General features: G+C 33.8%; 1 protein-coding gene across 1 annotated transcript; it reads right to left on the reverse strand.

Moving 5' to 3' along the window:
* Positions 1-213: 213 nt before the first annotated feature.
* On the reverse strand, positions 214-22,644 carry Vmn2r110 (vomeronasal 2, receptor 110). Its single transcript, NM_001104572.1, has 6 exons — positions 22,424-22,644; positions 10,526-10,820; positions 9,389-10,180; positions 8,473-8,688; positions 6,906-7,029; positions 214-1,142 (listed from the first exon to the last, which is right to left on the reverse strand). The coding sequence occupies exons 1-6, from the start codon at positions 22,642-22,644 to the stop codon at positions 214-216; spliced, it is 2,577 nt and encodes an 858-aa protein (NP_001098042.1).
* Positions 22,645-22,900: the final 256 nt, after the last annotated feature.

Genomic DNA, 22,900 nt, shown 5'->3' on the forward strand with positions numbered 1-22,900 from the left:
GAGTAGAAAAAGACCAAATGGGCTTGTTGCTCATAAATGGAAAAACATTCTCTCATACTATAACACTGTAATATATTTGGTTAATGAATAAATTAATAAATAAATAGACCAGAATCATATTATAATTGTATAACATATATTTACAATTGAATAGGAAAGGAATTCAAACCTCTTAAAAGTTGTTAATATAGAAGCTAAAATTTATTTTTTCAACTAAATTTTAAGAGACGTATTCCTTTGGGAATGTGTTTTGTCCCTGATATGATGAAATGAATTCCTGTCTGGTCTAAACAAGATAATGTAACACTTAGGAGCAAATATGAAGCCAAGGAGGGCTGCACTGGAAGCTAAGATAGAGAAGACTTCCATAGCCACCATGACCTTTCCTTTAGTGCTGTGGTAGACAGGAAGAAAGGTGACCCAGACACAGAAGAACACCAGCATGCTGAATGACAGAAATTTGGATTCATTGAATGTATCAGGCAGATTTCTAGATAGGAATGCCATGGTGTAACCCCCAAGAGCCAAGGAGCAGAGGTATCCCAGAACACAGTGGAAGGCAACAGATGATCCCTTGTTGCAAAACAGTAGGATTTGTCCATGTTCAGCATGAACATCTTGGTCAATAAATGGAGGAGATGTTGCCATCCATATTCCACAAAGAAGAAGTTGGATCAGGGTACAAATAGGAATTATATAGTTTGGAGCTCTTGAGGTCATTAACCACCTCACCATTCTCCCTGGAAAGGTGGCCTTGAAGGCAATGACCACAGTGATAGCTTTGGCCAACACGGTAGCTAGAGCCACAGTGAATGCAACTCCAAATATGTTCTGCTGAAGGATGCAGGAGGCTGTATTGGGTTGACCAATGAAGTTCAAAGAACAGAGTAAACAGAAGGTGATTGTGATGAGCAAAGTGTAACTGAGACCTCTATTATTGGCTTTCACAATGGGAGTGTCTCTGTATTTCACAAAGACCCCAATTACAAAAGCTGTGAGTGCAGATAAGCACAGAGTTATGCTGGCCAGTGTAATCCCCAAGGGCTCTTCATAGGCCAGAAAGCTAACAGTTTTCTGGAAGCAGTGATTCTTCTCTGTATTTGCATAATGACTCTCTGGACATTTCACACACTGATCCACATCTGGTCAGAAATATAGATGATCATGAGATCATGAGTCTAGGTTGAACTGATTCCCTATCTTCTTCTGATACATTTCTATATAAAAGGACTGTCACAAATGTCACCTTACTTTGTTTTCTCAGTGACAAAATAATAAGCACACTGTTGTGAGTATTTCCATACTTACAAAGTGTTCCTTCTTTCTTATGTATTTCCTTTAGTATTTATGTTCACATATAATATGTTTTCATCTAATCACTCTTTCTTTGCTAACATTACACTCTTTCCCTTACAGAAACTATCTACATTTCTATAGGAAATGATGTCTTTCTTCAGATAGACATCATTTCTAGTAGCTTCTCTTAAAATTCATCATTTTTATAGTGACAAATTGAAATAGATTAATATCTTTCCTATTTTGACATACAATTTTTTCCTGCCTTTTATAACATTAGTATATCTCTTTTGTAAATAATATATGGAGTTACTTTGAATATAACAACCTTGGGCCTGATATCACCTCACCTATTACATATGCTTTAAGAGTTACACATCCAAAAGACGGAGTATTTTTTTGCAGTGATTTTCAGATAATGCTTTTTTACATCAGTCAAAAACATAATTTTCTCTTTAAAATTCTGTGTGGTTTAAAATTCTCTTCATTCACTGGTAGAGTTTAGTGACTAGACCCCATTATATTAGTAAATTATCAAATCAAATGTTTCATATCATTTAGGCCAAGCATCAATTTTCAGATACACAATTACTGCAAGAGCTGACAGACTTTAGAGAACACTTTTATATTAGTGTACTCTTGAAATTTTGTAAATTTTTATGATTAACCTAAAATATATGTACCCAGATTTCTATTTTACATTATCAATTAGCCCAAATATTTATATATTTCTTAAAATGTGAATTGACCACCATACATTAAATTTTGTCACTAATAAAAATAAATTAATATCTCAACTTCAAAAATAGTATATTTTTTCACAAGTTTCAATAAGCAATATTTTCATATTTGAAGTGTTTGGCATTTATTTGAAATGTACCGTGTTATACAGTAGAGTTAATAAATAGAATCCCTGGCAGATTTGTTCTTGATGGCTGTAATTTTACATACACCAGGTACATTTACAAACTTAGTTTGTGACATGCATATGATATGGACAAATGTATACATACATGCATATATACATGTATATAACCACAGAGGCATACACATACTATACATACATATATACTTATCAATATACAATACATAAACATGTACATATATATGGAAGGAATTGGGGAGCTAAACATTTGAGGGTAAAATGGACTACTATTGAAAGGTGGCATTTGTAGAAGAGACTGGAAACTTCATAAAAATCAGAAATCTCAGAAGACAGTAAAGATTTACGGATATACAAACACATCATGACAAGTCTATATATGAATTCATGGTTCTGACATTATGTACATGATCACTGTGAGATCAGGTCTGATTGATATTCATCATGAAAGAAAGATTGACATGAATAAAAACCTTACTGGAGGAGCTATTTTAAGGAAAAACCAACCTCGTGTAAAACTGTGAACACTATAAATAGAGCTTTCTATAGGGCCTGCCTCACATTCAAGCATAATTATACTAGAAAAGTTTTATTGGTTTTTGGTTTTGTTTTTTGTTTTTGAGTGAAAGAAAACTGTTTGGTAAGTAGATATGTACAGGTGGTCCTGGTATGTCTTGAAGGCAGAAATATTAAATATGTTGTACAGTATTTTGAAAGAAGTAAATAAATACTAGTTTAAACATTTCTGTATTAATCCAAATCTAAACTCGATTATAATAGATACAAAAATACCGAGATATAATTTTCCTTTGTTGAAGATACCATAATTGTGCATGTTACTTACTCCTCAAAGTGGATATTGGATATTCCAAAAGATCTCTTAGACTTATTATATATCTCTACATTACAAATGGTTTACACTGTAATATGTACATATACTGAAAGCAGAGGATATAATTGCATATGGTGTTTCTGGAATTTAAATATTTAATTATAGTAGACAATAAATATGCTCAGGAAATAAAGGGCAAATTTCCAATTTCCAGCCTTGTATGAAAATTAGAGAAAATTTAATATAAGTTATAAGTGCTATGACATTAACTTATTATTTATGCAAATTTTTTAATATTAACAAGATAGGGTTGGAAAATGCTTTGTGTTCAAATACTAGATATCCAACTTTAGACAAGTTAAATGACATTCTTTAATTTTAGTCTTCTAACATTTTCAGCAGATCCATCATCACAGATTATATAATGACTGAATATGTACATGTGATACATCTTTCATGTCTTTGGCTTTTTTTTGACTCTTAAGTTTTTCCTCACATTTATTGTGGGTTTGAATCTTTGCTGTCAGCCAAGTGATATTAAAAAGTACTGAAGTTTATAAATTTCTGACTCAGTAGGAGATTTGGGAAAGGGAAAATAAAAGATATAACATTGAATATAATTAGGAAAGCACATATACTAACTCTGTTAGATTCTACATACAGCGATTAAAAAAAAAACAGAAAACAAAACAAAACAAACAGGATAAACGTGGGTTGGGTGACTAGAGGTACTACTGTAACAATTTCTTAAATGCAGTAAATAAAATTACATCCAAAAGTATACCTTGCAGCTCCACGTAAGTGTAAAGATATTTTTAAATTATATGATTTTAGGATATAAATAAAGTGCATCATAAAAATCTGATAGTAATTGTTTTAAACCAAGAATAAACCTAGTCAGTATCTTTGAATGCATTCTTGGACATCATGCTCTCTTCAACCCCTCTCTTGTTTATATCTGTATTTGTGTACTTTGCTATTTTATGTCCAGCATACCCTCCTGTCAGTACTATCATAGAAAAGACAGCTAAATACCACAAAATCTAAGTATTAGTGTAAACAAAACTTGTGAATATAATACAAAGGTTGATTTTTGTGACTTGCGTGAAAGCATTATTAATAGTTCCTCACCTACTCTATAACTGACCTTAAATTAAACACCAAATTTCATTTAGTACACATGTTACTCTCTTGAATGCAGTGAAAATCACAACATGAAGGAAGGTAACAATGGTTCTATCTAAAGTTATCTCCCTGAGGTGAGCAACTTTTATTTAGTTACATTGAAATCTATTAAAGGACTGTGAATGGTGAAATGAGAAGCTAATACCAAGGAGAATTAGAAGCTAATAGTGATGACAGCTGCCACCCTAGTCACCCAGATCATGTTATGACATTTAGATTCTGTGTGTTTCCATAATATATTATTATTTACCAATTTAATTTGACAGTAAAACTTGATAAACTCTCATTTAATTCACTTTATATATTCGCTAAAAATATTTCTACTACATTTTATAATGTAATTACAAAATAAAATAATCAAATTCACTATAAATTTTATGATTCCATGGCAATACAATTAAGCTTATTTAAAATAATACACAATAGAAATTCAAAGATATGAGTATTAAATAACTAATAAAAATATGTCCAGACAATAGTCCTTGTCACATATACACTTATTGTGTTCTTACTGTGAACAAAAGCTAACTACCCAGATCCTAGCAAAATGTTACTCTCAGATTTCAAATAATGATACAAATTTATCTATTATAGTTAAAAATCAAATCTGTAGTAACCACATACAGCAACAGAAAATAGAAAAATATATCTAACTAATAATAATAAAAATGTGTGTGATAATAGCAATAAATATCAATTTCTTCTTCATTAACCTCAGCTAGATATTTTCTAAGTAAAATTTTCAAAAAACATTTAAGGTGTTCAGTGGTGGCACATGCCTTTAATCCCAGCACTTGGGAGGCAGAGGCAGGTGGATTCTGAGTTCAAGGCCAGCCTGGTCTACAGAGTGAGTTCCAGGACACCCAGAGCTATACAGCGAAAGCTCTGTTGTGTCAGTCGTGCAAAAACAAAAACATACACACACACACACACACACACACACACACACACACACACACACACACACACAAGAGACCAGCATCACTGTGGTGAAATCTGGAAAGTGTTTTCTGAGAGCACAAAGAAGCTGTGTTCTAGAGATAGCAAAGGTTGCGTTTACAGCTAGAGCTGCACTTGGTAATGTGCAATAATTGCCCTTGTAGATACTAGCTTTTAAGGTATAAAGGGTCATGGACAACAGCTGATGCTTGGCACTATGACAGGCCATAGAAGGTCATTGGTGAGAGTACAGCCTCAGTTGCAGTTGATGACCCAGGATTAAGGGGGACATGTAAATAAGCTGAGTCATGCCACTATGAAAAGGCACTATGGGAGACTATTAGTAAAGTCTAGTTGCAGCAGAAGACCCTAGTATATTGGAGATGCCTAGTGTATTGGAGATACACTGTGGAACAATCACCAAGAATATCAGTACCAGTAGAGTGGAGACAAACAGAGCCTAGAAGGGTACAGAGGGTAGAACTTGAAAAGTGACATAAACCTTTTGGAGGAGCCTCCATTTGAGGATCTAGTGTGGATCCCAGACATTAGAACAAGAACAAGAAGTTGAAGTTGACTTGGTAACCCTAAGATGTTAAAGATGCCAGAACTGTGAGATACTTGCCAAGGAAAGCTGCTAATGGAGAGTGGTATCAGACCAAGAGATAAAAAGTTTGTTAATCTCAACAAAAATGGAAAAAGTGTTGGGGATTTGAAGTCCAATTTTGCATCAGATGTGGAGATGCAGAGTTTGGTGTTTTCTCAGCTGGTTTTTGGTCTTACTTTAGGGATTGCAGTTAAGGGATCAGATGAATCTCAGAGGAGACTGAACTTTGGGCTTTTGACATTGTTGAGACTGATGTAGAATATGAGGCCTTTGGAATTTGGATTAAATGTACTTTTTAAATTATGCTAAGGCTAGATATGGCCCCTGTAGAGTAATGCATTTGAAGAAGCCTATGGGGAACTTGGAATGGAATGGAATTGTATATGCTAGGCCCAGGGAGTGGTAGTATTAGGAAGTGTGGCCTTGGAGTGGGTTTGTCACTATGAGCATATGTTTAAGAACCTGGTCCTAGCTGTCTGGAAGGCAGTCTTCTCCTGTTTGATTTCAGAATAAGATGTAGAACTCTCAGCTCCTCCTACACCATGTTTGCATGGATGCTGCATGCTCACATCTTGATGATAATGGACTGAACCTCTAAGCTAGCCAAAATTAAATGTTGTCTCTTTGAAAAATTGCTATGGTCACAGTGTTTGTTCACAGCAGTAAAATCCTTATTAAAACAAGGACTGAATATGATCAAAACACATTGTACAAAATTGTACAAAACACATTGTACAAAATTATTAAACAACTAAAATTGAGAGAAAATATATTTTGAAAATGAGTTGGAGTTAATCACTACTATGAAGATGTAAATGATCTGAGTATTAAATTTATTGAAACATAGGTGAAAATACTATACTGAAAATTTATCAATATTGGATAAATGGTACCATCAGGTGAAACATACTGTGGAGTATACTGAAAATATTTATTTTTTCCCACAATCAATATTGGCAGTGAATCACAGATATAAATCAAGTATGATTTTTAATGACTAAGATAGTCCATTACAAATAAATGATGGAGAATTATGACAAGTAAATTCCTGAAAAAAAATAACAATATTTATTTCTGATTTTAATTCAGACCATTTTCATTTGCTAGTTTATTATGGAATCCTGTGGAAAAATAGGAAAGATTTCTGTAAAACCTGCATTTACCTGTCTCATTAGAAATCTCATTGTCTGCACAAGGAGTGCAATTGTAGCAGCAGATGGCCTTGCCCTCCAGGATTACTTTTCTGAATCCAGGCCTACAACTCTCACTGCACACAGACTGAGGGATCTGAGGACAATGAAAGGAAACGTATCTAAATTTTATGGCCTTATGACAAATAATAACATAGAATTTTAATGTTATGCAATGAATTCCTGAGTAATTTTGTAAATACAGAGGATTATCTAGAAAGACTATGCCCTGGAGAAACAAATGTGCTTAAGGATTTATCTGAGAATTATAAGAGTGTTAGAGAATTTATACACATAATGAGGTATTGGCAAGTTTCAGAAAGTTAGGTGATCAGAATATAATATAGGAAATCATAGAATCACTCCACAGTGATTCTATGTACATTCTGACTAGCACAGTGATCACCTTTACTTCCACCATGATTGTGAATCTGGTCTGCCAGTTTGATAGGATTTAGAAACAAAGATATGTGTATATCTAGGAAGGAATATATAGATAAATTTAATTAAGTTAAACAGTGACACTTAAAATCCGATGATGTCTCAAAACAAATAAATGCATAGAATGCATTATACATGTTTTTCTGCATTAAGAGAATAAATATTTCTGAATATACTGCACGCTCAAATTGTTCCTTAAATTATTTCAGTTCTGTATTTATTTATTGGACATAGGCAAGCTAGAAGGTAGTAGATTCACCACATGCAGGTCTCCTTCTCCAGAGGTTGAAAAATCTAGCAAAATTGATCATGGGATAGAATTTTTAAACATGATTGACAGTGGACTTATTGAGAATATATGGACAGTTAAGGGATATTAAAAGTTATGTTATTCAAAATACCATATAGGCTAACATATTTGTGTGCCTATTTCCATATTAGTGCCACCATTTGGGAAATAATTTAAACCTTCAAGATACAAGACTAGCTGTAGAAATTATTTCAATGTGTTTGGAATTGAAATATTTAAATCCTCTACTCAGGTCTAAGTTTTTTATTGTTCTTACTGTAAATATGAATATATAGTGACAGCATCTTTCTGCGTTTTGAGCCTATATTACTATCCAATTTGTGGTCATGCTCCTGTCGATGGTGGACCATCATACTTCTGGAAACACAACCATAAATATTTTGTGTTGTTTCCATAAGTGACATTTAGACATGTCGTTTGATCACAGAATAAAAAGTAAATTTTATATTGTTCCACGTTATTAATCCCGAATGAGAAAATTTCTAAAACACTCTGACCCGAGACATTTTAGAGCAGGAAATTTCCTCTTTCAGTGTTCCTAAATTTTGACAATGAAGACTAAATAATCTTCATATGAATGAATACTGTAGGCTTTATTTAACACTAAATACTTCCACTAATCTGAATGGAGGAAAGAAAAAGCACAATACACTAGTACTACCATTGTGGTATTTGTTCTAGTAATCAAATAGCAATAAGCCTTAAGTCAGAAAATAAATTTTATTTCACATGAAATTAAAATGTTATTATTAACACAAGCTTAAAGCATTGATTTAATACATAACCCACCTCTGAAAATCCTCCTGCCCATTGTATCATATGCTCAGATAAGGACAACTGTTGGCCTTCAGGAGCATTTGCTGAAAAGGATCCTATTTTCACCTTTTGTCCAAGACCCTTTGGTAAATTCCAAAGGTTAAGAATATCATATTCTCCATTTAATTTATGTCTCCAATCTAAACTTATGTTGCCTCTCTCATTAATGTCCTTCAGGAAAATGTTAAGCTGAAAGAGATTCATGAATTTATATTACACTGTGTCCAAGAGGCAGAATTGAACTTATGGTTTTGAATGTGTCTTATTTATCTTCAATTATGATGTGAAAGTCAAATTAATGAAGCTACCATTAATGTAAAATAAATGAATGACTGAGTGTGTAGGATACTATTTTGCTTCTGAATGACAATCCAGCTTCAAGGAAAAAAAACTATGAACAAACTCAGGTAGTGAATAAATGATTTTGGACTCATGCAAATGTTAACTTTTTTGAAACTTAGCAAGAGTCATTTGCATTTAGAATGTCTTCAGAGACCTACAGCTTAAAATAGGTGTGCTGATGTTTTAAGAATAAGAAAGGGAATTACTTAGGTATAAAACCACTCTTTGTTTCACTTAAATGTCTACTCATTTATTCCTGTTGTAAGAAATATACAGAAAAATTATTGATTTTTATTGCATGTATTATCATGAGAATATCTACAGTTCTAGATATTGATAACATCACATTTTTATTGACTAATAAAATATCGTAGTATAGTATTTCATCCTATTTATCAGCAACACACAATTGAAATTGTCTTGACCTCTAAATGAGTTTAAAAACAAAATAATCTCATGATTGTCGACAAGAAATACCTACCTTGCTGTCATTGCAGAACTCATATATCAGGGTGCTGATAATAAATTATAGTACAGTGGTTATTACCTGCCAGGGGAAGAAGGCCATTGCTTCCCCATTTTCATGTGGTTGTTTTTGTACTTGTTGAAGACTCATCTGATGGAGACTGTGAGCCACAGCATACACAGCATTATAGATATTATTGCTTTCTTCACTGATTGTCATGTCCAATATATGACTAGGTAACACATCCAGAGAAGCATTGGATTGACAGTTAGCCAATAGTAGACAATCAATATCAGAAAATGAGCACTTGAAGAACAAATGCCATAACTTAGGAAGGTAAATGTCTTCAGGGTATTTGTAAGGATTAACTGTTTGAATAAATGTAGTAAGATCAAAGCTCTCTCTATACTTGTGGGTAAAAATTAGGCTACCATGGAAAGAGTCAAACATGAAATAGTCAGCATAGTCAGTAATATGAGGTTCAATATTCATGACCCAGACTTTTGCTGTCAACAATCTTTGCCCAATATTTCTCATTAGACCTGTGAGTGAATCAACATCACCGTAAATAATTATGACATTTGTCTTATCCATATTTTCCCAGAATTTGTTATAATATGAAGTCAATGTGAGAAGGATCATTTTCACAAAAGCTATGCAGACTCCTTTTCTCTCCATATCTTCTCTGAGTTCTGATAAAATTATATACCCTTTGTGGTCATCTGGGAGGATGAGACCAACCCAGGACCACCTAAAATGAACCATCAAAGATACAATGCCACGTGAAATTGATGAGTACTTGGGGGCCATCTGGTAGAGAGAAGAATATTGACCACGGTCACTCAAAATGGGATCATAGGGTCCAAAGGAAAGCTGGACCAAGTAAGAGAAAGAATATTAACATCATGCAAAATTCCATTCCTGAAGCAACAAATGACAACAGAAAACAAATGTAGTTTTATCTCAATTTTAAAGGAAACTCCATTTACAGAATTTAACAAAAATTCCTCCCAAGCCTGTTAGTTTCAAGGAACTACATGGATTTATTTATGTCACCATCCTTTCTCTTGCATGCAAGAGAAATTTAGATTGATATCCAAGTGTTTGAGTACTTGCTTTGATTTGAATAACTTGAATATCCCCCTTGTAGTTTTGAAAACACCTGTATTATCAACAAAGATACCTGATTTCCAGGTCCCACACACTAAAGTTTTTTACCTGAGGAAATTTAAAGAGTTGAAGTAATGTTCCAATTTGGGCAGATGTTGTCCATGATGTTCCTGTGAGGGCAGTAGTAAAATTATTTTTGGCACAATTATAATTTGGTAAAATCTTTTTCTGCCCTTGTCCAGTGAGCCAAAAACACACATTCATAAGAGTTTCCTTCTCAGTGAATCTGACATTGTAGAAATCAAATCCAAGAGATATGTTGGGTAAAAGATTAGGGTTCTCATTGATCTCCTCAATAGCAAACACCAAAGCCAGGATATACTGGTAGTTCTTAAAATTATATCTGTATAAATGACAAAATATACACAAGAGGAATACAACAAGGACCGCATGTTGAGTTTGTTAAACTTTATAGTTCATCTTTGTTTCCACAAAATATGCAATTTAACTTATTCACCATAAATATGTGGGACTAGCTTGGGTATATATAATAAAATTTGGCAAAACCCTTTACTATTACTACTCTTTAATTATAGTTCCTCAAAGCATACTTTATCAGTCATTAGAAATTGCTAGTGGATAATATACCATCTTTGAACTTACTTTGTATGGTTACTGGAATACAGTCATGCACTCACTTTCTGCAATACTGAGAAAAATATCAGAGTTATGGCAACTGTGACCCATACGGAATGTATTTAACTTGGAATATTATTTAATAAACATACTGTTTCTAAAATCTGACAGTTTTCCTAATGTAATGGTGGATTTTCAAAATTAAACATCTCAAAATCCCAAGATCAAGATATCAGAAGACCTCTAATTTTGGGAGAAAGTTATTCATGATATATAGACTGAACTTTTTTTTTTTTACATTCAACAAAATATGCTTTTATTTAATGACTTCTGATTAGATATTGAATATCTCTTTTTTTTCCTTTTTTTTGCTTTTTTTTCCTTTTCCATTTTTTATTAGGTATTTAGCTCATTTACATTTCCAATGCTATACCAAAAGTCCCCCATACCCACCCACCCCCACTCCCCTACCCACCCACTCCCCCTTTTTGGCCCTGGCGTTCCCCTGTACTGGGGCATATAAAGTTTGCGTGTCCAATGGGCCTCTCTTTCCAGTGATGGCCGACTAGGCCATCTTTTGATACATATGCAGCTGAACTTTTAACTGAGAATTACTTACAGTTTTAATGCTTTAGTTGAGTATGGTCATGGGGGAAAGTATATCAGAATACAGGCAGAAATGTCATTTTATAATTTTATATCTTAATCTACATGCAGCAAAACTGGAAACTAATACACACTGTCAAGACTTTAGCTTCTTTAGACCAATAAGTCTTCCCCTACAGTGACACACTCTAGCAAGTCTACTCCTTATTCCAACAAGGCCACACTTCCAAATAGTGCCACTCATTACAAGCAAAAGATTTAAAAACAATAGAATATGAGAGGCATTACTGTTTAAACCATTGCCGTCAATTCCTTTAAATTCTTAGTCTTAACATAATGCAAAATGTATTGAATCTGTCTTCAAAAGTACTCATAATTTAAAATATCCTCAAATTTGTTTGAAGTCCAAAGTTCAGATTCTCTTCAGAGAATCCTGCATTCTTTTGTCAAGTAATTTCCAGTAAAAGCAAAATAAAAGTTTAGATCGTGTACTTATATAATGACTCAGAATATATATTACCATTTCAAACTTCAGGAAGGGGAGCACAGTGAGGCAATGCTGAACCAAAGTAAGACAAAATACAAGCTGAGCAAACTTCAAACTTTGCTTCTCCATATTTGATGTTAAAATACTCTTCAGATCTCTAATTCCTTCAATGTTTCTTGACTGTAAAACACTTCTTTTTCTTGGGCTTATTCAATTTCCCCATAGCAGTGATTTTTGGTTGATATTTCTGAGCACAGGCATCTTCTACATCATTTGATCTTAATGGCAATGCAGGGTTCTCCTTTAGAGCTTCACATAATGGCTCCTCTAGGATGCAAAGACATCCCTGATAAATTCTTGGCCTTATTGTCTTTCCTTCTTTTCAGAGAAATATTCAATAACAACTTTTTTTTTTTCTATCGTTGACTATGTGCCAGAACCACATGGCTGCAGCTGCCAAGTTCTCATGCTTATTAGGGCTGGAAAATGCTCTCTACCACCCAATATAACTAAATCTTCACCAGCTTTCTCTTCTTGTTAATTTCATTTACTCCCTATTTTTAATGTCCTAAAACTCAATGTGTAGCCCACCACAATTAGCACTAAGTATTTCTTGAACCCTTTTTTACTTAGCTGGGTGGAATCTTGCCCTGATGTCTCCACTGCCTTCATTCATTTAACATCAAGTTTACAGTTAGTCTGTTTATCTATTTGAACACAGGATTTAGTACCATTTTAACTCTTATTCCATTTCCCCCAATCTCTATTTTTGTACATTCTCTACAAAAATATACAATCTGTAATTTTCTTCTCTCTCTCAGCTTTTTTTCTTCTTGTTATAAATCTTGATGACAGTGGACAATAATAACTACATAACAGAGTCAACACTAGGCTGTTGAGATTTTCTCTGCCAAAGGATTAAATCTATATCTCTTCACTATAGCTTCAGGGAGATTTTTGACAAGGCCAAAACGAAGCAATAGTATTTGCCCAAATATAACAAGCACAATCTCTAGGAAACATACAAAATTCCATCTCCTCTGAATCTGCTTCAACCAGGAACAGAGAGTACAACTAACACCCTGTAACACTTTTTCCAAGTTCCACATAGAATGGCTCATTAAGTAGCACTTAACACATTTCACTGATTTCCTCAACCAAATTCACACTCATTATTCCTGCAAACAGAAAACCTTGCCTATCATAACAAAATTCCTGTCCCTAGTTTAAATTTCTATGTTCATTGGGTATTATTGGTATGAAGAGACTCAAAGTACCTTGCAACTCTTATAAGACAAAACTTTAATTGGAGCTGGCTTATAGTTCATAGGTTTTATCCATTTCATCATGGTGGGAAGCTTGGCAATGTGCAGGCAGACCTGGTCTTAGAGACAGAAATGAACATACTAAATTTTCTTCTGCAGGTAGCAGAAGCAAAAGTTCTAGACAGACTTAAACTTCTTGGCTTCTTGGAGTTCCAAACCTCCCATAACAGCAAGGCCACTCATACTCAAGTGAGATCATGTCCCCTAAATGTCCTGCTCATTATGGCACAAGTATTCAAACATATGAGTCTATGAGGGATATTTTTACTCAAAGCATAATGGTATTACAACTTGAAGAAGAAACATGATTCATCAATATGATGCCTGCTAGGCAAATCAGATAGTGGAATGGCTTCATAATCAAGAGTACTTGGGCTAAAAAAAAAGTGGAACTGATCGAGGAGAAAAGTATTAAAATTAAAGGTGGGTTGGTAGAGAGATGCTAGAATAAATGGTTGATAATGAAATAGGTTGGAGCTTTGGAGATTATGACTAATATACTGCATTGCTTATATATGTAAATATATTGAATAAGATTGGCAATGAATAAATGTGTGATGGGAGAGAACTGGTTCAGCATCTCAGAGTGATCTTTTTCCACAGAACCCAAGTGTGTTTCCCAGAATTAAATTAGCACAAAATGCTACAAAATTCCAAATCTATATGATCAAACACTAACACACACACATACACACACACACAAAGAAATATAATAGTTATAGTAATGGTGATATTATGGAAGCAATAGAGCTACTGAAAAATAAAATGCAAGGATAACAACCTTGCAGCTGTTGTATATGATCCTAGCTTATGATACCTAACTTGCTTATTGTTGATAATTATTATAATATCTTTTTGACATGTATGTATATATTTTAAAATTAATTTAATTTTTCATTAAGTAGATAGTTATTTGATATTAAAGAGAAATTGTCAAAATTAATGAATATTATTTTTAAAGAAAAGCAGAAAATTAATTAGTAAATAAAATAATATTCACTAGAAAAGAATTGGTAGGTAAAATATTTAATTTTGGGAAATAGAATAAATAACATTTTATCATTGATAAATACTACATATTAAAATAAATACACACATATGGGTAGATAAATAAATAGATAGGTAGATAGATAGATAGATAGATAGATAGATAGATAGATAGATAGAAATGATTTTTGACAATTTCATACACAGAAGTAATTAAGTAACAATCACTTTTATGCATTACATACTAAAGATAGCAGAGGAGCTCAATATCTCCAATTACAGAACAATGATAAGAAGAAATGTTAATAAAACAGAATTAATCATTCTCTATTGGAAACCCAATTTTGAAAGAATAGGTATATGATAAATATATTCTCTTCTTGTCATTATGACTTAATTACATCATTTCCCCTTCCCTTTGGTCTATGTAAAATATTATGGATCTCCTTTTTCTTAATTTATATACTCTTCCTTCATTAATAGCCAAGAATGACATAATATTACACACACACACACACACACACACACACAAACTTATACACATACCCACACTCTAATTATGGTATGCTTTGAAGTAGTCTGCCCAAAGGAAAGAATACACAAAATGATAACCCACTACCAAATGAAAGTCTATAAACAAGTAAAATCACACAGGCTGAATAGGTGTTAAAGACTGAAGGGAAATTCATTAGAATTTATCAGTAAAATATCAACTAATGGTGAGCTTTCCAGATAAATACCTGACTAGAGGAAAACAAAGGTGAGAATGCATGTTAATCAGGATAGGAACAAAACACATGATGGACAACAGCCATATAATAGGAAACTTAGACTTAAATAAAATAGGCCTACTCCCAGCATCACAAAAAATTCTTAGGATCTGGAAAATATCCAAAGAAAGAACCACGGAAAAGGAAAAGGAAGTTAATACTAAGGATAATGGCCATAACCAAGAAAAACAAAGCAATGGTATGAATAGAAATATTGTACTCTGATTATTTTTTAGCATTTCTTTCCACAGAGATTTTGAAACTGGTATCTCAGAGATTGGATCAAAGTTCATTATGATTAATATATGTAAAGTTCCTGCATGTTTTTAGGTATTACTCAAATTACTGGGGTTGGGGCCGTGTGAAAATGTTAAGAAAGTGAAAATATAGTTCAGTATTAAAATATAAGACTGTGTGTGCTCAGAAGAAAGTCATTCTGATGAATCAGAATTGATATGCCAACAAGTATGATAGTCACAACAAAATGCCATACAAATCACTTGTAAACATCAAACATCTGAGAAAGGACTTGTATGAAATCCTACAGCATTAAATTTTTTGAACATCTTCAAAGTGAAATTATATTATTTAATTTTATACTATTTGAGAATAGGATTAATTTGATAAAAATATCAGTCTATACATGTCTGAATTATTGCTGAATGTGAATATTTTAGTAGAATGTACACATCTATATAAGATGAATGGTAAACTAAATCTTACCATGCTGAAAAACAAGAAACATCAGTACTTACCTTAGTGAGACTTTGCCAAACACCCTTAGGTCAGAAAGTTTGTTGTATATTTTATGAACTGATTTTGTTGGTATTTCTGGTTTTGCTCAAAAATACCTCTCTGTATTAATCTTACTTTAAAAACACATTGATAAAAAGGTAACAAACAATACCTGAGTGCCTATGAAAAGCATAAACTGGGCATGAATGAAGGCAACAGAGAAAACACCAAGAAAAGTATTTTCTAGTTAAAAAAAAAAAAAAAAGGAAGGCCATGAAGGAAATTTGTGAGCACTCATGATTTAGTCTATCTCCATGTACTGAAAACAAAACAAAACAAACAAAACAAAACAAAAACATACTGCTGAAATTCAAAGAAAGAGGAATACCAATGAAATGGCAAATTCAGAATCAAAATATACTTAACATTAGAATCACATTCACTGAAACTATACACAAGACAGACATAAAGATCCCAGAAATTCATTATCTACAAAGAAATCAAGAAAATTGGCAAAGCAATATTTTATAGGTTCTTCATTTTTTCAAACAAATGTAGTCTTCATTTGGATTAGTGTATTTATGTTTATAATTAAATATTTCTACATTTTGAAATGATAAATTTGTGTATGTTATCAGGGAAAAAATATTGAAAACTTCTAGCTGTAGTATAACTTTCTATGATTTGAGCAATGAACATAAAATAGAAAATATGAATAAAATATATCATAAAGTGAAATATTTTAAAATAACTTTCCAAATAATAGGTTTTTATTTGTATAAAAATTGCAGATGATAGTACATAACTACTATCTACATTGACAAGAGATGTGTTCTTGAGATATGCCAGCTTTATAAAGCTACAAATACAAGAAATGAATGTATGGTTGACAAAAAACAATAGGACATATAAGTGCATACCCATATTTTAATTCATGTGAGGGAAAATAATTTACTCTCATAAAAACAGAGAGTAAAATTTCAGTTGGATTTGGAAACATAAAAGAAATATTAATCAAAGGACTGAACAAATTTCCTAATAAATTGGCTTAGCAACATTAGGATCCTAAAACTGTCTTAGAAGGCATGAGTTTTATCTCAAGATACTCATTGTAGGATGAGAACATTTGTCCTCACAATTTTTCTTTCACTTGAAAATGTGAGGTGCATAAATAGTATGTGCATACACACAAATGTTATATATGATAATAAATTTGAAAAGACTATAATATTAATGCAACAATCAAAAAAGCCTATTTACTCTTTAAATTATTCAATATTAAACATGAACACTGGACACAGTGAATATTCACTTCTTATACTTCCTAAATAGTAGATAAAAAGAACAAAATTAGAAAATGTTACCTTTAAAATGCTAATATAACAGAATATAATGACAGACTCACTTGTTTGTAAATGTGATAGTAACAAGGAAAACATTTATGCTTACAAACATATAATGAATAAGAATCTCAAACAGAGATAAGAAATCATCTATTTACCTAAGTTGATCTGCTCCGTATACTAATCCGTCGTAGAGGAACCACTATACTCAGAGCAGTTGGTAAGAACCCAGCCCCCCTCTGACCCAGTCCCAGAACTGATGCTCGGAGCCTGGTGGACTCAGGACCTATCACACACCAAAACCCCTGCCCTCCCGAATACCAATCCTCTTCCTTCCATTTCTTCTACCCCTTATGTCTGGTCCTCACTGCTGAGTCATACTCCTAGTTGGTGTGCTCCTGTGAAAGCTACATATCCCGTACATCCTACAGGATCCACTGTACACAGAAGAGTTCAACCCACTGCACTCAGAACAGTTGAGCAATTGAGGATCCTCTGTTCTCAGAGCAATCGAGGATCGGCTGTTGTTGGACAACAGCTTGACTGCTGCACTGAAGACCCAACAGTCTGAAGGCCTCCCAGGAGATCTACTTCAGCCAGGGAAATAAATTAGCAGCTTCTTTGCTCCTGTGAAGAGCCCCAAGTTGGAAGGTCCCACAGGTGGTCTGATACAGCCAGGGTAGTAAGCCTACCAGGAGAACTGAAGTAACCCAGGGACAAAAGAGCCAGACTCCATACAGTCATTCAGATCAACAAATACCACAGATATCCAGATGTCGAAAGGCAAGCATAAGACCATACACAACAGAATCCAAATTACATGGGCATCATCAGAACCCAGTTCTCCCACTACAGCAAGCCCTGAATATACCAACATATCTGAAAATCAAGAATCTGTCCTAAAATCCTATCTCATGAACTTAATAGAGTTCTTTAAGGAGGATGTCAATAACTCAGTGAAAGAAATACAGGAAAACACAGGTAAACAGGTAAAGAAATTGAATAAAGTGATCCAAGAGCTGAAAGTGAAAGTAGAAACAATAAAGAAAACACAAATGGAGGCAAACCTGGAAATGGAAAACCTAGGGAAGAGGTCAGGAATTACAGATGTTAAGTATTACCAACAGAATACAAGAGATAAAAGAGAGAATCTCAGGTGTAGGAGATACAGTACAAGAGACTGACACAACTGTCAAAGAAAATTCAAAACCCAAACTCCTAACCCAAAGCATCCAGGAAATCCAGGACACAATGAAAAGACGAAATCTAAGGATAATCGGAATAGAGAAGAACAAAGATTCCCAACTCAAAGGACCTGAAAATGTCTTCAACAAAATCATAGAAGAAAAATTGCACAACATAAAGAAAGATGGACATAAAGTTACAAGAATCCTATAGAACACCAAATAAATGGGATCAGAAAAGAAAATCTTCTCATCACATTATTATCAAAACATTAAATGCTCAGAGAAAAGAAAGAATATTAAAAGCTGCAAGGGAAAAAGGCCAAGTAGCATGCAAAGGTAGAACTATCAGAATTACACCAAACTTTTCAACAGAGACTATGAAAGCCAGGAGGGCCTGGTCAGAGGTCATGCAGACTCTAAGAGAACACAAATTCCAACTCAGGCTACTATACTCAGCAAAATTCTTAATCAACATAGATGGAGAAAACAAAATATTCCAGGACAAAACCAAATGCAAACAGTATCTATCTACCAACACCGCCCTACAGAGGATCCTGGAAGGAAAACTGCAACACAATGAAGAAACCTGCACCAAAGAATGGACAAGATATTAAGCACCTCACAACAAAAGCACATAAAGCCACCTACAAAAAACAAACATGTCAGGAACCAACAGTCATCTCTCTTTAAGATCTCTCAATATTAATGGACTTAACTCACCTATAAAAAGACATAAGCTAACAGACCAGACACTCAAAAAAGATCCAGCATTTTGCTACATACAAGAAACATACTTCAATAACAAAGACAGCAAGCATCTCAGAGTAAAAAGATGGAAAAAGTTCTTCTAAGCATGTGGTCCCATGAAACAAGCAGGATTTGCCATCCTAATATCCAATAAAATAGGCTTTCAACCAAAAGTTATCAATTGTGATGAAGAAGGACACTTAATATTCATCAAGGGGAAAATCCACCAAGAGAAAGTCTCAATTCTGAACATCTATGCCCCAAATGCAAGAGCACCTACATTCATAAAAGAAATGTTACTAAAACTCAAAACACACATTGAACCCCACACAATAATAGTGAGAGATTTCAACACCCCACTCTCATCAATGGGCAGGTCATTGAAACAGAAATTAAACAAAGACGCAATGAACCTAAGAGAGGTTATGAACCAAATGGGTTTAGCAGATATCTACAAAGCATTTCACTTTAAAGAAAAGATTATACCTTCTTCTCAGCACCTCACAGTACCTTCTACAAAATCGATCACATAGTTGGTCATAAAACAACCCTCAACAGATACAAGAAGATTGAAATAATACCATGTATCCTATCAGATCACCATAGCCTAAGGCTGGTCTTCAATAGCAGTAAAAACTACAGAAAGCCCACAAACACATGGAAACTGAACAACTCTTTACTCAATGATAACTTTACCAGGGAAGAAATAAAGAAAGAAATTAAAGACTTCCTGGAATTTAATGAAAATGTTGACACATCATACCCAAACTTATGGGACACAATGAAAGCAGTGCTAAGAGGAAAGTTTATCACACTAAGTGCCCTGGTAAAGAAACTGGAGAGATCTTATACTAACAACTTAACAGCACACCTGAGAGCTCTAGAACAAAAAGAAGAAAACTCACCCAAGAAGAGTAGAAGGCAGGAAATAGTCAAACTCAGGGGTGAAATCAACCAAATAGAAACAAAGAAAACAATACAAAGAATCAACAAAAGCAAAAGCATTGAAAGAATCAACAAGATAGATAAACACCTAGCCAAACTAAGGGGCAAGAGGCAATATCCAAATTAATAAAATAAGAAATAAAAAGGGAGACTAACAACAGAAATGGATGAAATTCAAAAACTCATCAGGTCCTACTATAAAAGCCTATACTCAACAAAGCTGGAAAATCTAGATGAAATGGATGGTTTTCTAGACATTAGTCACAGGCCAAAGTTAAATCAAGAGCAAATAAACTATCTAAGCAGGCCCATACCTCACAAGGAAATAGCTGAAGTCATAAGAAACCTTCCACCACCACCACCCAAAAAAGCCCAGGGCCAGATGGATTTAATGGAGGATTATATCATAGCGTGAAAGAAGACCTGATACCAATTTTCCTCAAACTGTTCCATAAAATAGAAAGAGAAGGAATAGTACCTAACTCGTTCTATGAAGCCACAATTACTCTATTACTTAAACCACACAAGGACCCAACCAGAAAAGAGAACTTCAGACCAATCTCTCTTATAAATATTGATACAAAAATTCTCAATAAAATTCTTGCAAACCAATCCAAAAACACATCAAAACCAACATTCATTACAATTAAGTAGGCTTCATGTCAGGGATGCAAGGTTGGTATAATATACAAAAACCAATAATGCAATGCACTATATAAACTCAAAGAGAAAATCACATTATTATCTGCTTAAATGCAGAAAAGCATTAGACAAAATAGAACACGGGTTCATGTTAAAAGTACTGGACAGATCAGTAATTCAAGGTCCATACCTAAACATAATAAAAGTCCAAAGTGGGATCTAGCTCAAGGGGAGGTTCCAAGGCCTGACACTATTACCGAGGCTAAAGAGAGCTCAAAAAAAGGGATCTCTCATGACTTCCCTCCAAAAGACCCAACAAGCTGCTGAAAGAATCAGATGCAGATATTTGCACCCAACCAATAGACAGAAGCAGCTGTCCCTTGTTGTTGAATTAGGGAAGGCTGAAAGAAGCTGAGTAGAAGTGCAATCCTATAGGTCTAGCAGTCTCAATTAATCTGGATCCCTAGATCTGTCAAACACTGGATCACCAAACAGGCAGCACGCACCAGCTGATATGAGACCCCAAAATACATACAGTAGAGGACCCCTGGGTCCTCAAGAGACTGGAGGCCCCAAGGAATTTAGAGGTCAGGTAGGGTGGGGGTTCGGAGCATCCACATGGAGACTGGGTGGGGTGGGGAGGAGTTGTGGGATGTGGCGCATTTGGATGGTGGATAGGGGTGGCAGGGAATGGAATATGGAGTACAGAAAATAAATTAAAAATAAAATAAAATTAAAACAAAAAGAAATCATCTATTTAAAATGCATAGACAATCTCCAAACAGATAAGTAAATAATTAAGTAAGAAAGATAAAAGAATGTTTTCAGCTTTGCAGAATGTATGCCTTTTGTGGTCAATTCTATATGAAAAGTTATACTTCGTGAATGAATTGTATGAGAATATATTGTTATTTTTTCATAATTAAAGTTTATACATTTCTGTCATAAATTTAATTTTTTTCTTACATAATGACAAGTTAAAATTTTGTGACAAGGAAAATACATTTATGTACAATGAACAAGGCATACACTAATGCTCACAGAACAAAAGCTAAATTAAAACTTAAATCAGCAAACAAATACTTATAAATAAAATGATATAGATGGAATATCTGTCCAGCACATAAGTATTCACAACTTCTAATTGTGACACACTGAGTTTGTAATCAGCTGCATGAACCAAAACACAGGCTCTTCAATCAAGCAGCACAACAAACACTCAGTACTTACAGCATTTAGTGAAATAATCACAAGAACCCACCCAGAATATGAGCAAAAAGGTCAGGCTGAGATTAATATATCCTTCCTTGAGACCATAATATTGAAAATTATTCTGACAGTTTGGTATAACAGCAATTGTAAAGAAGATGTATACTTTATTAAATGAAGAAACTAAAATGAATAAACTCAAAGATACCATTTCATTCCACCTGAGAGAGGAAAGAGGCAAAAGTGATAAAAAATTTAAAGAATAGATTTTAGAATATCTGTAAGAGGAGTTGTTACATTAAAAGAGAACCAAAATATTAGTATATTTTAATGACCACACCTATTAAGTTATAATTCCAAGCATTCAAAATGAATAATTGTACTTACTGTAAATAATTGTCCATATATTTGTATGGTACTGATGGATGAGGAACTTTGTTTGGAGAGTAGTAAGTATGAATAGGAAAAAATGCACCTATTACAACATCTCCTTCATGGTGAAATTCTTCAGGGGTTTTGTAAAAGCACAGACTGATATTTACAGTCATAGCCTCAGAAACAACTTTGGAAATATGTAAGAAGCAGGAAATAAAAATACAGTAGAACATCTTATTGATACATTGATTTGCTTGATGCAGATCATGCAGTGTCTAATACATATATGCTGAGGTCGTGTTTTTGTGACTATGATTGCTTTTAACATTGTTCATGAGTGAGGCTGTCACACTAATCATTCCAAACCTTTTCTGTTGCCTCCTTCACTTCAATTGGGAATTTTTAACCAATTTCCCTTGAGCTCTACAGCTGAGACCCTCTATTCAAATGAAAAACAACCTAGGATAAAAGTTTGCTCATATTCTTTAC

The sequence above is a fragment of the Mus musculus genome, chromosome 17, assembly GCF_000001635.26.
Source record: "Mus musculus strain C57BL/6J chromosome 17, GRCm38.p6 C57BL/6J".
In the NCBI taxonomy this organism is placed as follows: Eukaryota; Metazoa; Chordata; class Mammalia; order Rodentia; family Muridae; genus Mus; species Mus musculus.